Here is a 21615-nt window from a genome sequence, read left to right as displayed (position 1 = left end):
ATAAAAAGATAAAAATAAAAGATAAAAATAGATAAAAGAGATAAAAAATAAAAAATACCCCGTGACAATAACATGTAGTGTATACTGTTTAGCATAGCAAGCTTACTATATTATCACATGAACTTTGCCAATCATTTTCGATTTTATCACATAATATAAAGAGACATTTTATATTGAAAATTCTACATACTAATATGTCCCCAAATTTCGCAAACATATTAATTTTATTTTAAATTATGATCATACTTATTTTTATAAAATCTATTTATTATTGATTATTAACTTTCATATGCAGCAACTTTTTAAATGACACCTGCTGATCCGCGGAGCATGACTCAAGCATTTAATTGGCCGAGTCTTATAATATGATCTTTATTTGAAATACTAGCCCTGTTCATTTCTAGATCGTATCGGATTGGCCGAAAAAATGTATAACCAATCAGATCATAGTTATAATTTTTGATTGATCGGATTGGTTATATATCCATAATAGCTTATAGGGCAAAAAACACGTAGTTGTGTTGTTTATTATGTTTATTGTAAAATCGATCAGGGAAAAACACCAATTTTTGTAGATCGGCTTGACTTTGCATCAGAAACCAATTATTTTAGGGTACAAATTTGCGATCAATCCGGTTCGATCTAGAAATGAACAGGGCTACTGTATCACGTAACAGGTAATGGGAATAATTCTTAGTTTAATTCGAGTTTAGGGCTTAATTATTGGAATTTTTATTTGATATCTAATAACAATAAACATACAATCACAGAATTATATTAAATATATATTTATTGATGAGGTTGAATTCGAAGACGACCAGGAAATTTTAATGAAACAACCGGATAAAGTTTTGGTGGTAAATTATTCCATTCCGGTACTTCTGGATACTTTGTGCCGTTAACTGTAAAAGAACAAGTTCCCTTATTCATATCTAAATGAACAGTAACATTAGTGCCATCTCCAAATGATGGACAATACTTTAATTCTCTATTAGAATTACGACAAAAACCGTTGGAACCTAATACCCATCCAGTAGGCTGATCACCTGCAAATATTTCATAATTAAAATTTTCTGACGCACATACTCCAACCCAAGCACAATTACAAGTTTTCTCAATAATGACATCCCACTCAAAAATATCCTTGCTTTCTAACGTCATTTTAGCTCTAACATTCTGACGCCCACAATTATTTGGTACTTGTACAATTTTTCCATTGTTTTCAATGATAAGTTTTGATTCACATGTTGACACATCCCAAACATAATCGGATTCATTAATTATTTTTTGCTTTCCACGAATACTGCTCAAATATGAATTATTATTTAATAATGCTGTATGTCGATAAGCACTGTAAATTATTTCAGTTGGGATTATTCCTAATGGTTCAATAATATCAGCTAATATTTGAGCATTAATTCTTCTGAAATCAATAAATTCAACCAAAGGTTCTAACTCTTCAGCGACTTTTTGACGATCCACAATAACTTTACTTTCTACTTTGATTAAATTCTTTGTTTGTTCTAAGGTTGGGAGCAGTTCCTTTAGAATTTCATATGCACCATTAGATACTTGTTTAGCTACTAGAAGTGCACTATACCGAAAAACTTCATATTCTGGGGTTGCGAAAGACTTTACTTTTTCATGTGTAATGGATAAAAGATATTTAAGACCCGCAATAGATAACCGACCAAATTCAATATTATTTAGTGGCATAATCGCTACTGCTTCAATCAATAAATTAAGAAGAACGTTATCTTCTGCTAATGGCATTTTTTCTGAAAATTTTGATAGTAATTCTGGTAAATAACTTTTTGATAAACTAGTGCTCTTGACCGTTTTTGTTATAAAATCCTGAAGGTCTAATAATTGAAAATAATCTGCAGCATAAAAAGCTTCAATTACATTATCTTTTGTTAAAAATTCTTCTTTAACTGATCCCGTATAAATATATTCTAATATAATTTCCATTCCAGCGAAATCAATCTTTGGAAAAGAAATTTGGTTTTCGTAACTTTCCTTCATTCCATTATAAAGTAAACTATCGAATACTTCGGACCTTGCTGCTAAGATTGCTCTACAGGCATGTAATTTCTTTTCATCTTCACATAAAATTTCTAAATCACTATATTTTGGATTATTTATTAATAATCTTAAATCCTGTTCTAACGAATATCCTCTCGTCATTATTTAAAAAAATTTCGAAAGTAAAAAATTTTTTTCAATGAATCCATGTTTGGATTAAGTCCAGTACTTATATAATTTTTCTATGTTGTACTACGTCGTACCTATGTACTGATTCGCATATTATCGAAAAATATTTCATTAAATAAAATTAATTAAATCGAATATTTTACAATGTACCGTACCGTTCTTTATTCACGTCATGACGCCGACCGTTTGTAATTAAGATCTTAAGTATTCTTACAATGTAACTAAATATTGAGAATCGTTTTTTCTAATTTATCTTACTTTAAAAATGGCAGTAGTGAAATCTTTCTCTTCGGATAATGGTTTTTTTTTATATGATTTATATTAACCTTATTGTTCGATACATTTGTGGATATTTTCTCTTTTTTACCAACCGAAGTACGAAATTATTCAATTATTCTTCCTATATGTTAAATATTAAATTTGATATCAATAATGATAATAAAAAAAAATTTCTTCAAATTTTTTACTTAAATTTTTTGAAGTTAATTCGAAAACGATCAGGATAACGTAATGATACTACAGGATAGTATTCTGATGGTAAATTATTTAATCAATACTAATACCTCCAGATATTTTGTACCATTGACCGTAAAAGTATAAGTTCTTTTATTCATATCTAAATAAACAGTAATTCTCATACTATCTTCGTGAAATGACGGACAATAAAAATTAGAAGAATTCGTACGAACACGGCTACCGGAACCAATACCTATCCATACATTAGAGTTTCCTGCTGCAAAAACTTCATAACTGAAATTTTCTGATGCGCATACTCCTATCCAAGGAATATGATCAATAATGTTGTTTTATAATTCTATTTAAGCTCTAACATTTTGATAACCACAATAATTTGCACGCACAATTTTTCCGTTGTCCTCAATATCAAATTTTGATACACATGCTGGCTCATCTAATACATCATTAAACTCATATATTGACCTTCCTCAAGCGTCATTTAAATCTGAATTATGCGATAACGCTTCAAATCGATGAACAATAAAATCACTTCAGTTGAAACAATTTCAATAACATTAACCAATGTTTGGCCTTTAATCCCCCTGAATTCGATAATTTAATCAAAGATTTCAATTCTTTGGTAAATCTATCTTCTATTAGGGATGAATTTTTATCAAAGGTTAGCAACAGTTCCATAATATCTTTATGTGCATCATAAGAAAATGCTTTTTATTCTGGGGCAACAAACGGTGTTTTTCTTTTTCATATATATAAGATAAAAGATATTCAAGACCTGTAATGGACAGTCGACAAAATTCAATAGTAATCAATTAAGAATATTACTTTCTGTTAACGTCATTTTTTGCAAGATGCAAGATTATAGTATTCTCAATTGTTTTCGTAATAATAAGATCCTGTAGGTCTGATAATTGGAAATAACCTGCAGCGAAGAAACTTCAATTGTATTATCTTATGTTAAAAATTCTTCTTTAACTGATCCAGCGTAAATAAATTCTAATAAAATTTCCATTCTAGCGGAATTAATTTTTGGAAAAGAAATTTGGTTATTACAGCTTTCTTTCATCTCGTCATAAAGTAATCTATCAAATACTACAGATCTTGCAGTTAAAATTGTTCTAAATCCATATAATTTCTTTCATTTTAACATAAAATTTCTTTCACTATACTTTAGATTATTTATCAATAATCTTAATCTCGTTCTAATGAATATCTCTTAAAATTATTCAAGCAAATAACAAATGACCTATATTATATTTCCTTTTTTCCAATTAACTTACATGATAATGAAAATTAATTAGACAAATCCTTTTAATAATTAAACGTATTAATAAGGAGCCTAAAAAAGTGTACGTTGAAACTCTTTATTGCGTCATGATCATAATCGGCATTTCAGCAAAATGAGAGATTTTATACTAGTTCCTTATTGGTCATTGATTAACATCACTAAATTTAATAAAATTTTCACTTTTTCATTTCAAGTCTTACGGTAATTGTGTTTATAATGATTAAAAACTTTTATTTAGAAATGTTATGACGATCGTGACAATGGTTAAATTTTTACTAGATTCTTCTGACCTTCCTGCCTCAATCTTTTCGTAAATGAAATATTTTTCTTACAATAAAAATGTTTATTATGCAAGATTTTAAAGGCAAAGCTTAGATACAATTATTAATTTTTTGAATATTCACGTTTATTATCAAATCAATAAAAAATGAAATTCGTTGCAACCCTTCAATATCACGTAATCTAACTTAGTATAAATAACATAACTATTATTTTCAATATGTATAAATAATAATAATGATAAGAATAAAATTCAAGTCGTAGAATTTGTCTAATTTTTTCGATGAGGTTGAATTCGAAAGCGACCAGGATATTTTAATGATACTACCGGATAAAGATTTGAAGCAAGATTCTTCCATTCTGATACCTCTCGACACTTTGTACCATTGATCGTAAAAGCACAAGTTCTTTTATTCATATCTAAATGAACTGTAATTCTTGTACCATCTTTGTGAAATGAAGGACAATAATATACACTGTTTTTAGGATTACAAAAATAACCACCAGAACCCAATACCCATCCAGTAAGTTGAGCTCCTGCAAAGGTTTCATAACTAAAATTTTCTGATGCACATACTCCAATCCAAGCATAATCACAAGTTTTCTCAATAATAATATCCCATTCAAAAATACCTTTATTTTCTAATGCTATTTTAGCTCCAACATTTTGATGTACATCACAATTATTTGCTGCTTGTACAATTTGTCCATTATCCTCAATAATAAGATTTGAACCACATGCTGACTCATCCCAAACATAGTTAAATTTATAAATCGATCTTCCTCGAACATCACTTAATTCTAAATTATCCGACAATGCTTTAAGTCGATAAACACTTAAAATCACTTTGGCTGGAATAATTCCTAATGGTTTCAATAATATTAACAAATAATTGACCTTTGATCCTTCTAAAATCGATAAATTTAATCAAAGGATTCAATTCTTCTGTAATTTTTCAACGATCAGTAATAAATTTATCTTCTAATTGGAATGAATTTTTTATCTGTTCTAAAGTTGGCAACCGTTCCATAATAGAATTATATGCATCACCAGAAACTCGCTTTGCTGCAAGAATAGCACTATAACGAAAAACTTCATATTCTGAAGTAGCAAACGTCATTTCTTTTTCATATGTACACGATAAAAGATATTGTAATGCTGTAATAGATAAACGGTCAAATTCAATAGTATTTAATGGAATAGTTGCAACAGTTTCAACCAATAAGTTAAGAAGAATATTATCTTCTGATAAAGGCATAATTTCCACAACTTTAGATAATAATTCTGGTGAATAGTTTTCTTTATAATTTTTTTTAGAAATATTCTTAATGGTTTTCATTATAAAATACTGAAGGTCTGATAAATGAAAATAATCTGCTGCATAATATGATTCAATTATATTATCTTTTGTTAATAAATAATTTTTGATTGAACCAGTATAAATATATTCCAATATTATTTCCATTCCAGCAGAACTAATCGTCGGAAAAGAAATTTTGTTTTCATAACTTTCCTTCATTCCATTATAAAGTAATCTATCAAATACTTCGGACCTTGCTGCTAAGATTGCTCTACAAGCATATAATTTCTTTTCATCTTCACATAAAATTTCTAAATCGCTATATTTTGGATTATTTATTATTAATCCTAAATCTTGTTCTAATGAATATCCTCTAGTCATTATTTTAAGAATTTTTTTTTTTAAAAAAAAATTTGTTTTAATGATAATTGATTAAAAAACCCAGTATATACTATTTATTTCATATTGTACAACGTCTTACTTGTATTAATTAGGTAAATCTGATGTCATACAGTCAGAACTGAGCACCCCGTTTTTGTTGCGGATTTTTGGAATTATATTTACACTAATTATTTTGGAAAGATTTGTCACAGTCAAAACTGTACTACATGGTAATCCAATGTAATATTGGTCAGATGATCAAAAAATTTAACGAAAAAAAAAAATAGTAAATACCACTTCAAACCCATCGTCTATATTTAAACCAATCTAACTTGGAAGTTAGAGTAATCGGACAATTTCGCAGATATAGTAGTAGTACTAAATAACGGTTTAATGCTTTTTGACAGATATTTAGGTGTATGGATATTGTTATAAAGCTGTGTTTATTTTGTTATTAAATTTTGACAATTTTATTAACATAATATAATAAAGGATGGTCTACCAAGAGATCTGTGTTGCCTTGAAATGCCAAATTGTAGTGTAAAAAAAGTCTCCTTTTTGGTAATTTGTGCGACCTAAACGACCATTCATTTTTTATATCAGTATCTATATTCTGAGGAGGACTGTAAGCTTTTTTACGTATCGAGGTTGTTTAAATATATTTTATTAAAAAATATAATGTAGTAGCCGATCGCCAAAAATTAGCTGATTGGTAATTAATTGACTTTTAACAATTTTTTTTATAGCCAATTATGATAAGATTCTCCTTAAAATCGATAGATCTGTCGGTAATAAATAAATAAATAAATAAAAATATTACATCTCTTTTACGTATTTTTATTATTATTATTATTTATTATTTATTAAAATGATTACGTTCCTTTATTATTATTATCATTATTATTATTTTATTATTCATTTGATCATAATGTAATGCTGCTGACAAATCACACATTACATTTTCTTATTTGAATTACTACTAACCAACCCACTTATCTACTATTTAAGTAAGGAACTGATCAAAATGGAATTTTTTTTTTATTTATTTTTTTTCATTTTCTTCATTGCTATTTTAGATTCGGACTTAGGGCTTCAGAACGGGAGGTATTGATTGAAATGAAACAATGTGAGTATTTTCTTTCCATTTTGAATATTACTAATTTATCCGCTATTTTAACGCTGGGAACGGAAGGTACCAATTGAATAGAAAGAATCCTTATACTGCATCATTTTAGTAAGTGACGTAATTATTGTTTATTTATTTGCTAAATAAGAACTTGGATCAGACACTTATCTCGAAATGGATAGTTCGCAACAGATAGATGTTATACTGCGGCAATTTGGTAAATAACGAAATTATGGTTTATTGAATTAACTAATTTGTTATTAATTACTAATGAATTGTTTTACCAATAAAACTTGGATAGATATTTAGCTCGAAATGAAATGGTCGTAATGGATCAAGCGTTATGATAGTTCAGACAGACTATTATTGCTAACCAATAGCAATTTTATCCGAACAATCAAACTTTTCCCCAATTTTTAATTACCATTTTTTTTTAAAAAATAACCTAATCAATAACAATTTTTTCCGATTTTTCATTATTTTTGGATCAATTTTTATAAATAAAATAAACTTATTATTGTTCAACAATTTTTTTTTTGTAATTTTTTAAAAAAAAACTATAAAACTTTGTTTTAAAATATAAACACAATAATCATTAAAAAAAACCTAATAACTTTTAGAAGTCTTAGACAGTCTGGCGGTGACGAAGTCGCCGCATATAAACCTATTCTAGTTTACAAGATAATTTTTAAAGTTATTGACAAATTTTTCATACCCATAGCATAATATGACTTGTCTCTTATTAGTATATGAAGATTGTATATAATGTTTAATAAATTTTAATAAATCATGTTTAATAAAAAAAAAACGTGTCGATATATCGTAAAATAAAAAAACGTATTAAAAATATCGTGATCATCATGTGATTCCAAAAATCCGCGGATATGGTTGGTGTTTTGTTACGTTGAAATTATTTATTTTATCTTAGAGTGGGATCTCCATCATTAATGAATTTGAAACCGCGCCAGAACTGACGTTCAGGTGATTTCGGATCGTGTTCTTATTGTACCGAACTTAATAAATAATACAATTTTTTAAACGAAGTTATCATAAAGAAGAAAGTATATTATGATTGTAGTAGGACCCCGAGCAATACTGAAATAGGTAACAAGAAATAACGCGTAGAATAGGCTAAAATAATCATGAAAATCTTTCCTTTTTTAGATAAATTTTGATAACGTTGGTAAGAAATATATTACTTTATTTAGTAACTGACTGACATTATCATAATTCCGGCCCTGAAAAAATGCGTAGAGCTAATAGTAAAATTTTGCCAATTTCCTATGACCTATTTATATATTGTTCGGGGTCCTATTGTAGTACTTCTTTTACTAATAATTAAATTTTAAAAATTCAAAAAATTCATAAAACTCATCCAAATCAATGATCGAAATTCATCAAGTGATTTGTTGTGCACTTAGTGCAGATCAAAATTAATTAATGCTGGTGAATTAAAATGAATATGGATGGCTGATTTATAATGACTTCGTAAAATTTATAATAAAATCAGTATATTTTGTTAAAATTAATTATAAGTAGATTTTGTTTAAGAAAATCGGTTTATCATGAATCGTTATATCGAGTTCTGACTGTATTTGAATATTCCCTTTTTTCTTTCTACATATCACGTAGTAAAAATAAAAAGGTTACGTAATTTTATGACACGAAAATCAAAAAAAAAAATTTTCGGCTCAATAACTCGATAACATTAATATGTACAATCAATATAATAAAAATATTTTTTACCATAGAACAAAGAATTTTAAATTTTTTGATGAGATTGACTTTGAAAACGACTAGGATGATTTAATGATACAACTGGATAATCACTGTTTCGCGTGACCGCGAAACAGAAATAGATTTTTTTTTTATAATTTACTAAATAAATAATCTTTTAGATAACAACTGACAGAATTTCTTACCATATGATTATCAAGCTAAAAAAACATATACTATATGTGCATTATTTTGAGACAATGGAAAAAATAATAAATTAATAATTTTTAATTAAAAAATGATTTATTAATGAATATAATATTATAATATTTCTATCTATATAATTAAGTTTGAAATGTGTTAACGTGTAGTATACTGCGGCAAATCTATGTACTTCTATATCAACGTAGGGATCTTCCTCCTTTTAGTTTTTTCTTTTAGTTTCTGGTATTTTTAAGTTCTTCTTGAACTTATTTTTTTATGGAATTGATCTAAAAGACCAAATATACATTTTATAAACCATAGCATCCCCGGTAACTCACGGAACTACTACTGCGTATGTCATTCCATACTATAGCCGATCCTACTTGTATTACTTATTATTTACTGAATATAGTAATTTTAAAACTTCACCTGATTATTAAAATATTGTTACACACAATTAAATTGACATTAAATTGTGCGACAATATCTCCGATATAAATTTACTTATTTTGGCCTTTTGATAACGCCAACTATTTTTTTTATTTATTCTTCTTCTTTTCGTTTTTAACAATATGTCATGTTCGAAAATATTTTCAGGAGATTTACCAGAATTATTATATGAAATCATTAAATATTTCCGAAATGATTATTCAACGTTACATTCATGTATTTTAGTTAATAGATTATGGTGTCGTTTAACAATTCCATTATTATGGGAAGATCCATTTTCAATTCTTAACGGAAATTATAATTTTATTGAAATTTATTTATATAATTTAAATGATTATTTAAAAACAAAATTAAATGAATATCAAATTATTGATAATTTATTAACACCATCATCATCATCAAATAATAATACACTTTTCAATTATCCTAATTTTATAAAATATTTAAATATATGTAAAATTATTCCTTGTATTGAAGGATGGTTAGAATCTAATGAAAGAACATCAAAATTTAGTAATAGATATTATATACAATATTTAATTATGGAATCAGTATCAGAATTTAAAAGATTTATTAATATATCAATAATTAAATTATTTATTGAAAATGAAGTAAATTTAAATACACTTGAAATTGAAATTTCTATTACTGATTATTATAATACATGTGCTGATAATATACTTGAAATTATTTTACAAAATCCAAATTTTATTAAAAATATTAAAAATTTAAAATTTTCTATTTTAAGTTCTAATAAATTAATTAAAAATCGTATATTACAAATAATTAATTCACATCAAAATCTTAAAAGAATTTTATTAGGTTATAATAATTTTTCTTTATATCAATCATTATTATTATCAAATGAATCTAATTGTTCAAATACTTTAAATACTATCATTTTTTATTATATTGATTTTAAAAGTTTAATTAATTTAGTTAAAGTATTTGAAAAATTAAATGTTTTAGAATCTGTTCATATCATTTGTTGTTATTCTTTAGATACTGGTTTTATTCAACAAATTATTAATTTAAACAAACCATTTAAATTAAAATCTTTATTTATAAGTGGGAGATTACAAATTCAATCATTACAATCATTATTACAAAAATCTGGTAATTATTTAGAAAATTTTGGTTATGGATTTGGAATTACTAATTATGATCAATTATTAAAACAACAATTATTAGAATTGATCATAAAATATTGTAAAAATATCAAATTTCTTAATTTACATAGGATTGAAAATCAAATTACTTCTTTAATATTCAATTTAATTGAAAATATTAAACAATTTCTTAATTATCTTTCAATCAATTTAGTGAATCATCAAGTTGATAATATCAAATTAATATTACAAAATTTAGGACAATCACTTCCTATTAAACTTGAATATTTAAGTATGATTCTTCATATTAAAGAAAATGATTTTGAAATATTCTTAAAAAATTCTCAAAATACTTTTTTTAAGAAATTGTTAATTAATAATATGATTAGAGAATATTCTAATGATAATATTGATATTTTACCTTATATAAAAGAATATATTATGAAGAAGGAACGTGTTAAATATTTGGCTATTAAGAATACTTTTATTATAAGATATAATAGGAAAAATGTAGATTTGTCTGATTTAAAAGATGAAGTGAAGGAATTTAAATTATATAATATTAAAGTTTTAAATTATAATGATTTATCTACTGATATTTATAGATATATAAATGAAATCGATTAAATTATTTTGTTAAATATCAGATAGCAATTTTATAAATGGATATTTATTATTAAAAATAGTTATTGTATTTATATAGTTATTAAATAAATTTTTATATTGGTATTACGTATCAATTTTTATTAAGTTGGTAATAAACGTGAATATTAAAAAAATATAATAATTATAATAAAAACTTTAACCTTTAAAATCATGCATAATAATCATTATATTTCATTTACGAAAAGATCGAAACAGGAAAGTCGATCGCCACAACATTTCTAAAGATAAAAGTTTTTGATTATAAACAAATTAGAAACTAATATAAAAAAGCCGAAATGTATGAGAATGCCGTAAGATTTGGAACGAAGTTCGGCTTACCACTTTGAAGTTTCGACTATGAATTTTTGGTCACAACTATTTTATTCGAAAAAAAAAAATTCTTTTTTTTTTAATAAAAACGTCGATACAGGTAAACAATCATTCATATATAGTTCTTTTGATGTAAGAAAATGATTATTAAATGAAGAAGCTGAAATATAATCTTATTCATTTTAAATGACGAGGCACGTACGCTCGTTATTCTCAAATAAATAATCACATGTGGATTCACTTACGTAAATAAATCAAATTCATCAAGAATATTATTAAAAATATGGTATGTTGATCGCCTTGAGTCATTATTATCTTGGTAATATTTCACATTGGTTGAACAGCCAGAAACAAAAATAAAAAGTGCAGACTCGTAATAATAAATGAGCGGAAGCATTAGAGTAAAGATGTAATGTACTTTAAAAAACTACTATAACCGGTTATGTAAGAAAAAAAAATGGAAGAATTTATGTCAAAAAATTAACTTCTTGATGACTTGGTATAATAAATTTGTTCAATTTTTATTTATTTTTCTTACTTTAATTTAAAACTACGTAATACCAGTTTAAACTAATTAGGAAAAAAAATCTATTTTAATAAAAAATTTATTTAATTTATTTTAATTTACTTTTTGATATTGAAAAAAAAACTTGAAAATAAAAAAGAAAAAAAATTTATCTTTCGGGACTGAAATAAAAAAATAAAAAGTAAAAAAAAAATTAATTAAAAAAATTTAATTTTCTTGATGAGGTTGAATTCGAAAGCGACCAGGGTGTATTAATGATACTACTGGATAAAGTTTTGAAGGTAGATTATTCCATTCTAATACCTTCGGATATTTTGTACCATCGACCGTAAAAGCACAAGTTCTCTTATTCATGTCTAAATGAACAGTAACTTTTGAACCATCACCAAATGGCGGACAATAATTTATTTCTATACCAGCATTGCTACAATCACCACCAGAACCTAATACCCATCCAGTAGGTTGTTCTCCTGCCCAAATTTCATAATTAAAGTCTTCTGATGCACATACTCCAACCCAGGCATAATCACAAGTTTTCTCAATAATGACATCCCATTCAAAAATATCCTCATCTTCTAATGCAAATTTAGCTCTAACATTTTGGTGTGAATTACGGTAATTTTCTGCTTGTACAATCTGTCCATTATCCTCAATAATAAGATTTGATCCACATGCTGTCTCATCCCAAACATAATTAAATTCACGTATTGGTTTTCCTCGAACGTCACTTAAATCTGATTTATCTGATAATGCTTTATATCGATAAGCACTTACAACCACTTCGGCCGGAATAATTTCTAATGGTTCGATAATATTAACCAACATTTGACCTTTGATCCTTCTAAACTCGATAAATTTAATCAAAGGTATCAATTCTTCGGCAACTTTTTGATGATCAGCAATAGACTTATCTTTTACTTGGAATGAATTTTTTATCTGTTCTAAGGTTGGTAACCGTTCCACAATAGAATTATATGCATCATCAGAAACTTGGTTTGCTGCAAGAATAGCACTATAACGAAAAACTTCATATTCTGGAGTAGCAAAATCCATTTCTTTTTCATATGTACAAGATAAAAGATATTGTAATGCTGTAATAGATAAACGGTTAAATTCAATACTATTTAATGGAATAGTTGCAACAGTTTCAACCAATAATTTAAGAAGAATATTATCTTCTGATAAAGGCATAATTTCTACAACTTTAGATAATAATTCTGGTGAAAAATTTTCTGCGTATTTTTTTTTTAAAATTTTCTTAACAGTTTTCATTATAAGATCCTGAAGGTCAGATAATTGAAAATAATCTGCTGCATAATATGATTCAATTATATTATCTTTTGTTAATAAATCATTTTTGATTGAACCAGTATAAGTATATTCTAATATTATTTCCATTCCAGCAGAATTAATCTTTGGAAAAGAAATTTGATTTTCATAACTTTCTTTCATTCCATTATAAAGTAATCTATCAAATACTTCGGATCTTGCAGCTAAAATTGCTCTACAAGCATATAATTTCTTTTCATCTTCACATAAAATTTCTATATCGCTATACTTTGGATTATTTATTAATAATCTTAAATCTTGTTCTAATGAATATCCTCTCGTCATTTTTTCAGAAAATTTTTTTTTTTAAAAAAAAAAATAATAATTTTTTTAAAAATAGAATGAATAGGATTATTTTTTTTTCATTTTCGGACGAAAACTTAATATTTATTCCGTACCATGTTGTACAACACCAAGCACCATGAAAAGTCGGGTAAGTTTATGTATATCATTAAAAATATACTATATATATAAAACTTCAAACGATAATTTCGCTCAATTTCATATTTTGGGGTTAAATTGATAAAATAATGGTTCAATTAATTCGAAAATATTTAATGACGAAATTAATATATGAAAATGAGTAAAGCAATAAAGAGTTAGAATTAAGTTAAATGAAAGCACAATGGAAGCACTAATTATTTTGAGTATAAGATCGGAGTTGATTAACTATTTTAAGTATAAAACGTCGTGGTTAATTCTCAATCGAAATAAAAAAAATTTAATGAGGAAATATAAATTGGAATGATTCATACAATGAATGGGTTTCAAATATATGTAAGAGGTTACATTATAAAATAACATATAATATACTAGCAAAAGAAAAACTATAAATTATTTAGAAATAATAGGACCATATTAAAAGCATTAAATCACAAAGCGTTATTCTTGGTTGAAACTAAGTGGTGAACCGAATTGATATAATATCTATAGAGAAAATCAAAAACGGAGGTTACAAAAACTTTAATTTGAATTTTTTCACGTAATTTAATAGAAAAAAAAAATCGTTTTCTTCAGTTAGATAATTCTTGTTTATAATAATTTTGTTTTAGGTACCATGGCTTTATTTTTTGTGATTATAACATATTATTCAATATTCTCGTCTTTAGGTTTATAAGAAACATGGCTATATGATGTGGAAGAAACTCCACCCTTTTTTAACTACTACAAAGCGAAAATATAATTCGATTTCCTATTAGGCTCAAGCGCTCAACTAGGTTCTCGTAATAAAATTATGCGAGTGAACGGTATTTTTTTATCTACTGTATGTTGCTATATGTAGATTATAACAAATTAACTTATAAACAATAATAACAAAAAGATTCCTTATTCTATCCGTCCGATTTCAATTTTCAAATTTCTTTTGAACCTCGCAATTCTTTTCTTCATTTGTTTTAATCTTGTACCTACTTTTCCGTTATTATTTTACTTTCGTTTCGTAATCCTTCTTTTTAATACTATAGGACTCCTCGATAAACATGACGATTATTATAAAGTTATAGATTTTGTCGAATATATAATGACCTTTTGGTCAAAATTGTTGATGTAGTGCAAAAAAAAAAAATTCTAAAATAAACTATTTTTTTAAAAAAATTCCACGTGTATGTAAATAAAAGAATTTATTGAAATAATTCATAACGATAACAAGCTGATAGTTTGAAAATTTAATTTTTCAGCCATTTAATAAGTATCAATGATTGTAAATTTAACCGGAAACGTAATTTTTATAAAAATATAAAATATCACCCAAAACGTACGTGATAACACCTTCGTGATTGACTGATCATAATTTTTATTCATCAGAATTAATATAAAATTTACGAGATAAATGCAAAAAAAAATATTATTCTCTTTAATTTGTATTGAAGGTTCTCAATATTATTTATTTAATTTAAGAATATGAAGCAGTAAATCGAGTTTCTAATGATATACCGTATACACAAAATTCATGAAACACTTACCAACCTTGGAAAAAAGTGAATCCAGTATAAGTAGAAATAATAAATTATTATCGATCTTCAGAAAAATTGAAGGCCAACATCATTGATTATCTCAGCAATTAACAATTTTAAGATGATTTTGATAGTGGTTATGGTTATAATTCTGAAAATTTGGTAAACGATTATTGACCATTATTTGGAGATAGTGCATGAATTTGATGTCGGCTTCATCATCTGATGAATTTGGGCTTACCATATAAGGTGAACAATAAGTTTACTTAAGATAGATTGCTATTAAACATAATTTAAATAATTTATTACTGACTTATTTCTTAATAATTTACGATAAAAAGTACTATTAAAATCTGTATTTGCGTATCCTGCATAGTAAATAAACCAGTTAAAAACTTAGGACGTCATAATATGTCATCAATGTCACGTACGCTATTTTATTGGTAAAAATCCTATTTGTTTACGAAAATGAATCCCTAAAACTAAATAATATTTGGAATGAAAGTAAGTTATTAATAAAAGAGAATTTCTCATTTATCTTCTAGAATGAATATGAATTATTTTTATAATAGCTTATAAGAATTTTATGTTGTAGATTATTCTTTAGGATTTTATTCTTGAATTTATATTCCATTAAATAGGTCAACCTTACAAATGACTAAATTTTAGCTATACTGTGTATTAATGTATATCGTTAAAATAATTATGTTTTACCTTCATTTTTTATTGTTATTGCTAATACTTCTTCATAAATAATACGAATCTACAAAATTTAACGTATCAAAGATAATAAAATCGTCGTTTATATACACAGTATGTTGCGTTCGGATCGTCATTAATGATAAAGGCGCAGCTAATAATACCGGAAATATTTTTTCCGTTTTTTTTTCCCACAAAGCTAGTGTAACATAGTACAAATACTTTTTTATTTATAAATGAAATAAAATCCTAAAATATTATCATTGAAATATATATTTCTTTTTCTTAATCACTTTCTTAAAAAATGACGAGAGGTTATTCATTAGAACAAGATTTAAAATTATTAATAAATAATCCAAAATATAGTGATTTAGAAATTTTATGTGAAGATGAAAAGAAATTACATGCTTGTAGAGCAATTTTAGCTGCAAGATCCGAAGTATTTGATAGATTACTTTATAACGGTATGAAGGAAAGTTATGAAAATCAAATCTCTCTTCCAAAAATTAAGTCCGTTGGAATGGAAATCGTATTAGAATATACTTACACTGGTTCAGTTAAAGAAGAATCTTTAACAAAAGATAATACTGTTGAAGCTTTTTGTGCTGCAGACTATTTTCAATTATCGGACCTACAAGATTTTATTTTGAAAACAGTTAAGAATACTAATTTTGCAAAAAATTATTCACCGGAATTATTATCTAAGGCCGTGAAAATAATGCCATTAACGGAAGATAATAGTTTACTAAATTCATTGGTTGAAACGGTAGCGAATATTCCATTAAATACCATTGAATTCGGTCGATTGTCTATTGCAGGTCTTCAATTTCTTTTATCTTGTACATATGAAAAAGAAATGACTTTTATAACTCCAGAATATGAAGTTTTTCGATATAGCGCTATTCTTGCAGCAAAACAAGTTTCTAATGATGCATATTCAACTCTTATGAAACAGTTACCTACCTTAGAACAAATGAAAATGGATAATTCAGTTCAAATAAAAAATAAATCTGTTACTGATCATCAAAGTGTTGCTAAAGAATTGGAGCCTTTGGTTGAATTTATTGATTTCAAGAGAATTAATGGAAAAATTTTGGCCGATGTTATTGATCCATTAGAAATCATTCCTTCTAAAGTAATTTTAAATGTTTATCGAGACATAGCAAGGTCAAACAATTCAAATTTAAATGATACTCGAGGAATAATGCCGAAAACGATGTACGCTTGGGATGAATCAGCATGTGGATCAAAACTTGTTATTGAGGATAATGGGAAAATTATACGAGCATCAAATAATTGTGATACACACCAAAGTGCTAGAGCTAAAATAGCATTAGAAGATAAAGGTATTTTTGAATGGGATGTTATTATTGAGAAACATTGTTCATGGTCTTGGGTAGGAGTATGTGCATCAGAAAATATTAATTATGAAGATTGGGCAGGAAACCAACTTACTGGATGGGTATTAGGTTCTGGTGGTACATTTCGTAATCATAATAACTATGTAAAAAACTATTGTCCAGCATTTGGAGATGGTGCAAGAATTACAGTTCATTTAGATATGAATAAAAGAACTTGTGCTTTTACAGTCAATGGTGAAAAGTATCGGGAAGTATCAGAATGGAATAATTTACCGTCAAAGCTTTATCCGGTAGTATCAATAAAGTATCCTGGTCGCTTTCAAATTCAGCCTCATCAAAAAAATGTTTAATTTTGTAAGATTATAGTATGAAAAATTTTTTGTGCCTATATTATAATGTTTAATTATGTCATTTGGAAATAATTTATTATTTATTTATTTTATCAAAAATTTGTAACAAAAAATTGTCTATTTAAAAGATTTCACTTTTGAATATAGCCATCTTTAGTTCAATCTGTTAATTTATACATAATTATTTATTTATCTACTTTTTTAACTGCAATTACTTTATTTAATTGATAAGGCAAATCTAAGTTTTAACAAAACTTTTACATGTATTTATATTCTGAAATGGAATTTTAAATAAATTACAATTATTTTTTCTTAAATTAAAAAAAAAAAGAGAGAAATATTTATTAAAACATATTTTATTCATAACTAATTATTCTTATAAAATTAGTAAGGAAGAAAATTATGACGATGTTGAAATGTTTTGATAAATTAAATGTCATTGAGAAATTTAATCTTTTGTAATTAATAACGTTAAATAACTTTGAAATGAACAAGACATAATTCTTTAATATTCCATTTAGGAAGTTTGACATTTTTGTTTTTTTTAAAACTAAAGAATTTATAAATTTATTGATTATTATTCATTTATAAAAGAAACTTACTTAGTCCAAACAAAGTGTTTATATAAACTAAAATAAATAAAGAGATATATTACGTAGTTAATAATCAAAGATACAAAAATACTAATGAGAAAGTACTAGAAAAAAATGAATAATATTAACTAAAATAAAAAAAAAATGTAATTAATTGAAGCTATATTGTAACAGGTAAATATCTAATTAACATAATAGTTTACATACAGTATATAATAAATTTTTTTTTAAAATAAAATTTATTTCTTCTCAATAAAAATTTGAAATATCAAGAGGTCAATTTCTTGGCATCATAATGGTAAATTCACACAATTTTTTTTATATAATCAGTTATAATAGCTTTTTATAAGTACATTATAACTTTACTCGAGTATGATTTATATCTTTCCGCGCATTTTATTATTACAAGACTGCTCTTTCTTACTTTTTCAGCCAATGTGAAATATTATCAAGATATTAATTATTAAATGACACAAGGTGACCAACGTAACATACTGTATCCATAATACTGTATGATGTACGAATATTCTTGTTTCGATTTATTTACGTAAGAGAATCCATGTAAATATTTATCAATTATTGAAGTATTTAGAAAAAGAAAAGAATATTTTGGTAAAATTTTTTATAGAAAAAGTAACCCAAAATCTAAAGAGTAAATTTATTTTTCACTTATTTTTCCTTCAAGTTTCTTAAGCACTTTCGAAATAATAAAACACATATCATCAACAACACAAGTAAGTGGAATTGTTTTCACCATGCTCTTTTCATCTGATATTATGGAATTAATAACAACACAATCTTTATCATCGTCACGCCGGAATACGATCGTTTCGTGAACAAATTTTTGAAAAAGTTAATAAATTGCACGTACGTAATTTTATATATTAGCTTAATTGAGAATGTCTTTTTCAATGTGAGAAATTTCTAGAAGAAAGTGACGAAAGAGAAGTATTCAGTTTAATAAACCTCAAATTGTACGAGTACTAATGCCTTGTCATTTAAAATACGCCGGCCGAATAAATATTATATTTCAGTTTCTTCATTTAATAATCGTATTCCTGCAGAAAAACATAATTTGGATCTTATGAAATTCTCATGAATGAAAAAAAAAATTCTTTAACGTGATTTCATTTTTAGTTAATAATTCAATATAATGATTATTTATTATGTTTATTTATATCAAATATATTTAATATTCACATCTTTTTTTTTTTAACAACAACTAGGATTAAAGAAGTTTGACATAGTAACATTAATAAAAGGTTAAATGAATTTAAGTTACAAAAATCAAAAAATTTATTTTTCTTGGCTTAATAATTTGTTTAGTATACATATTATATATGACTCAAAATTTATATTCAATAATCTAATTTTTTTGATGGGGCAAAATTCGAAAGCGACCAGGAGAATTAAATGATACTACTGGATAAAGTTTTGATGGTAAATTATTCCATTCTGATACCTCCCGATACTTTTTACCATTGACTGAGAAAGTACAAGTTCTTTTATTCATATCTAAATGAACTGCAATTCTTGCACCATCTCCAAATGCTGGACAATAATTTCTTACTACTTTATTATGATTATAAAGCGCACCACCAGAACCCAATACCCATCCAGTAGGTTGGGCTCCTGCCCAAGATTCATAATTAAGATTTTCTGATGCACATACTCCAACCCAAGAATAAGAACAAGCTTTCTCAATAATAACATCCCATTCAAATATACCTTTATCTTCTAATGCTATTTTAGCTCTAACACTTTGGTGTGAATTATAACCATCTAGTGCATATACAATTTTTCCATTATCCTCAATAACAAGTTTTGATCCACATGCTGACTTATCCCAAAAATAGTAGCCGATTTCATTAATTGATATTCCACGAGTATTATTTAAATTTAAATTACTCGATAACGCTACATATCGATAAACATTAGAAATTATTTTATCTGGGATAATTTCTAGTGGTTCAATTATATCGGCTAATATTTGAGGTTTAATTCTTCTGAAATCAATAAATTTAACCAAAGTTTCTAATTCTTTAGCAACTTTTTGATGACCAGTAAATTTATTTTCTACCTTGATTGGACTTGTATTTTCTAACTGTTCTAATGTTGGCAATTGTTTCATAAAAATTTTATGTGCATCATTAGAAACTTGTTTTGCTGCAAGAATAGCGCTATATCGAAAAACCTCATATTCTGGAGTTACAAATGGCTTTTCTTTTTCATATGTACAAGATAAAAGATATTTAAGGCCCATAATAGACAATCGACCGAATTCAATTCTATTTAATAAAATATTTGCCGCTGCTTCAACCAATAAATTAAGAAGAATATTATCTTCTGTTAATGGCATTTTTTCCGAAATTTTAGATAGTAATTCTGGTGAATAATTTTTTGCAAAATTAGTATTCTTAACTGTTTTCAAAATAAAATCTTGAAGGTCTGACAATTGAAAATAGTCTGCAGCGTAAAAAGCTTCAACAGTATTATCTTTTGTTAAAGATTCTTCTTTAACTGACCCTGTATAAATATATTCTAATATAATTTCCATTCCAGCGGACTTAATCTTTGGAAAAGAAATTTGTTTTTCATAACTTTCTTTCATTCCATTATAAAGTAATCTATCAAATACTTCGGACCTTGCTGCTAAGATTGCTCTACAACCGTGTAATATCTTTTCATCTTCACATAAAATTTCTACATCACTGTACTTTGGATTATTTACTAACAATCTTAAATCTTGTTCTAATGAATATCCTCTCGTCATTTTTTCAAGAAACCTTTTTTTTAAAAAAAAGTAAACTTATTTTGGATGTTAATGAACCAATATTTATATTATTCTGTACTATGTTGTGCTAAACTTAGAAATGCATTAGAATTGTGGCTTAGATAATTTTACCCATTCTTATATTAATCGGTCATCATTATGGAGGCGCAGCAAAAAAGTTCATATGATATACATGTGATGTATCCGATCAGGCCAAATTCTAATGCGGCCCAGTGATGTGAAATTTTGGACACGTGTTCTCCAAATTCAATTTAAAATACGGCGTGATTCATTACATTTTGGACAATTTTGTGCATTCTTTTAAACTTCTTGTGAATGCATAACAGCTTTTTGTACAATAATTGATCTATTCAGGTTTGATTGGCATAATATTTTTGATGCTCACAAAGGTTAGCCATAATTTCTTGACACATTTGATCAGTCATACTTGTACGTAACTCTATTTTCAGCATTAAATTTATTATAATTAACCAAAATTTAAAAAACATAAATAC

The 21615-nt window shown here is 26.0% G+C and overlaps 6 protein-coding genes across 6 annotated transcripts; 2 read left to right on the top strand and 4 right to left on the bottom strand.

The window, feature by feature from the left end:
• Positions 1-789: 789 nt before the first annotated feature.
• OCT59_000997 (uncharacterized protein) lies at positions 790-2187 on the bottom strand (the record flags this gene model as incomplete). The annotated part of the gene is made up of 1 exon (XM_025332202.1): positions 790-2187. The coding sequence occupies one exon, from the start codon at positions 2185-2187 to the stop codon at positions 790-792; it is 1398 nt and encodes a 465-aa protein (XP_025175747.1).
• Positions 2188-4526: 2339 nt separating this feature from the next.
• Positions 4527-5937, bottom strand: OCT59_000996 (uncharacterized protein; the record flags this gene model as incomplete). The annotated part of the gene is made up of 2 exons (XM_066139247.1): positions 4527-5164; positions 5307-5937. 2 exons carry the CDS (start codon positions 5935-5937, stop codon positions 4527-4529), a joined length of 1269 nt encoding a protein of 422 aa, XP_065988668.1.
• A 3618-nt stretch (positions 5938-9555) lies between these two features.
• Positions 9556-11169, top strand: OCT59_000995 (uncharacterized protein; the record flags this gene model as incomplete). The annotated part of the gene is made up of 1 exon (XM_025326537.1): positions 9556-11169. One exon carries the CDS (start codon positions 9556-9558, stop codon positions 11167-11169), a length of 1614 nt encoding a protein of 537 aa, XP_025175750.1.
• A 1081-nt stretch (positions 11170-12250) lies between these two features.
• On the bottom strand, positions 12251-13721 carry OCT59_000994 (uncharacterized protein; the record flags this gene model as incomplete). The annotated part of the gene is made up of 1 exon (XM_025326538.2): positions 12251-13721. Exon 1 carries the CDS (start codon positions 13655-13657, stop codon positions 12251-12253), a length of 1407 nt encoding a protein of 468 aa, XP_025175751.1. The 5' UTR covers positions 13658-13721.
• A 2574-nt stretch (positions 13722-16295) lies between these two features.
• Positions 16296-17734, top strand: OCT59_000993 (uncharacterized protein; the record flags this gene model as incomplete). The annotated part of the gene is made up of 1 exon (XM_025318606.2): positions 16296-17734. The coding sequence occupies exon 1, from the start codon at positions 16328-16330 to the stop codon at positions 17732-17734; it is 1407 nt and encodes a 468-aa protein (XP_025175752.2). The 5' UTR covers positions 16296-16327.
• Positions 17735-19693: 1959 nt separating this feature from the next.
• Positions 19694-21100, bottom strand: OCT59_000992 (uncharacterized protein; the record flags this gene model as incomplete). Its single annotated transcript, XM_025330475.2, has 1 exon — positions 19694-21100. One exon carries the CDS (start codon positions 21098-21100, stop codon positions 19694-19696), a length of 1407 nt encoding a protein of 468 aa, XP_025175753.2.
• Positions 21101-21615: the final 515 nt, after the last annotated feature.

Source organism: Rhizophagus irregularis, chromosome 1, assembly GCF_026210795.1.
Source record: "Rhizophagus irregularis chromosome 1, complete sequence".
NCBI lineage: Eukaryota > Fungi > Glomeromycota > Glomeromycetes > Glomerales > Glomeraceae > Rhizophagus > Rhizophagus irregularis.
This window is presented reverse-complemented; position numbering and strand designations above follow the sequence as displayed.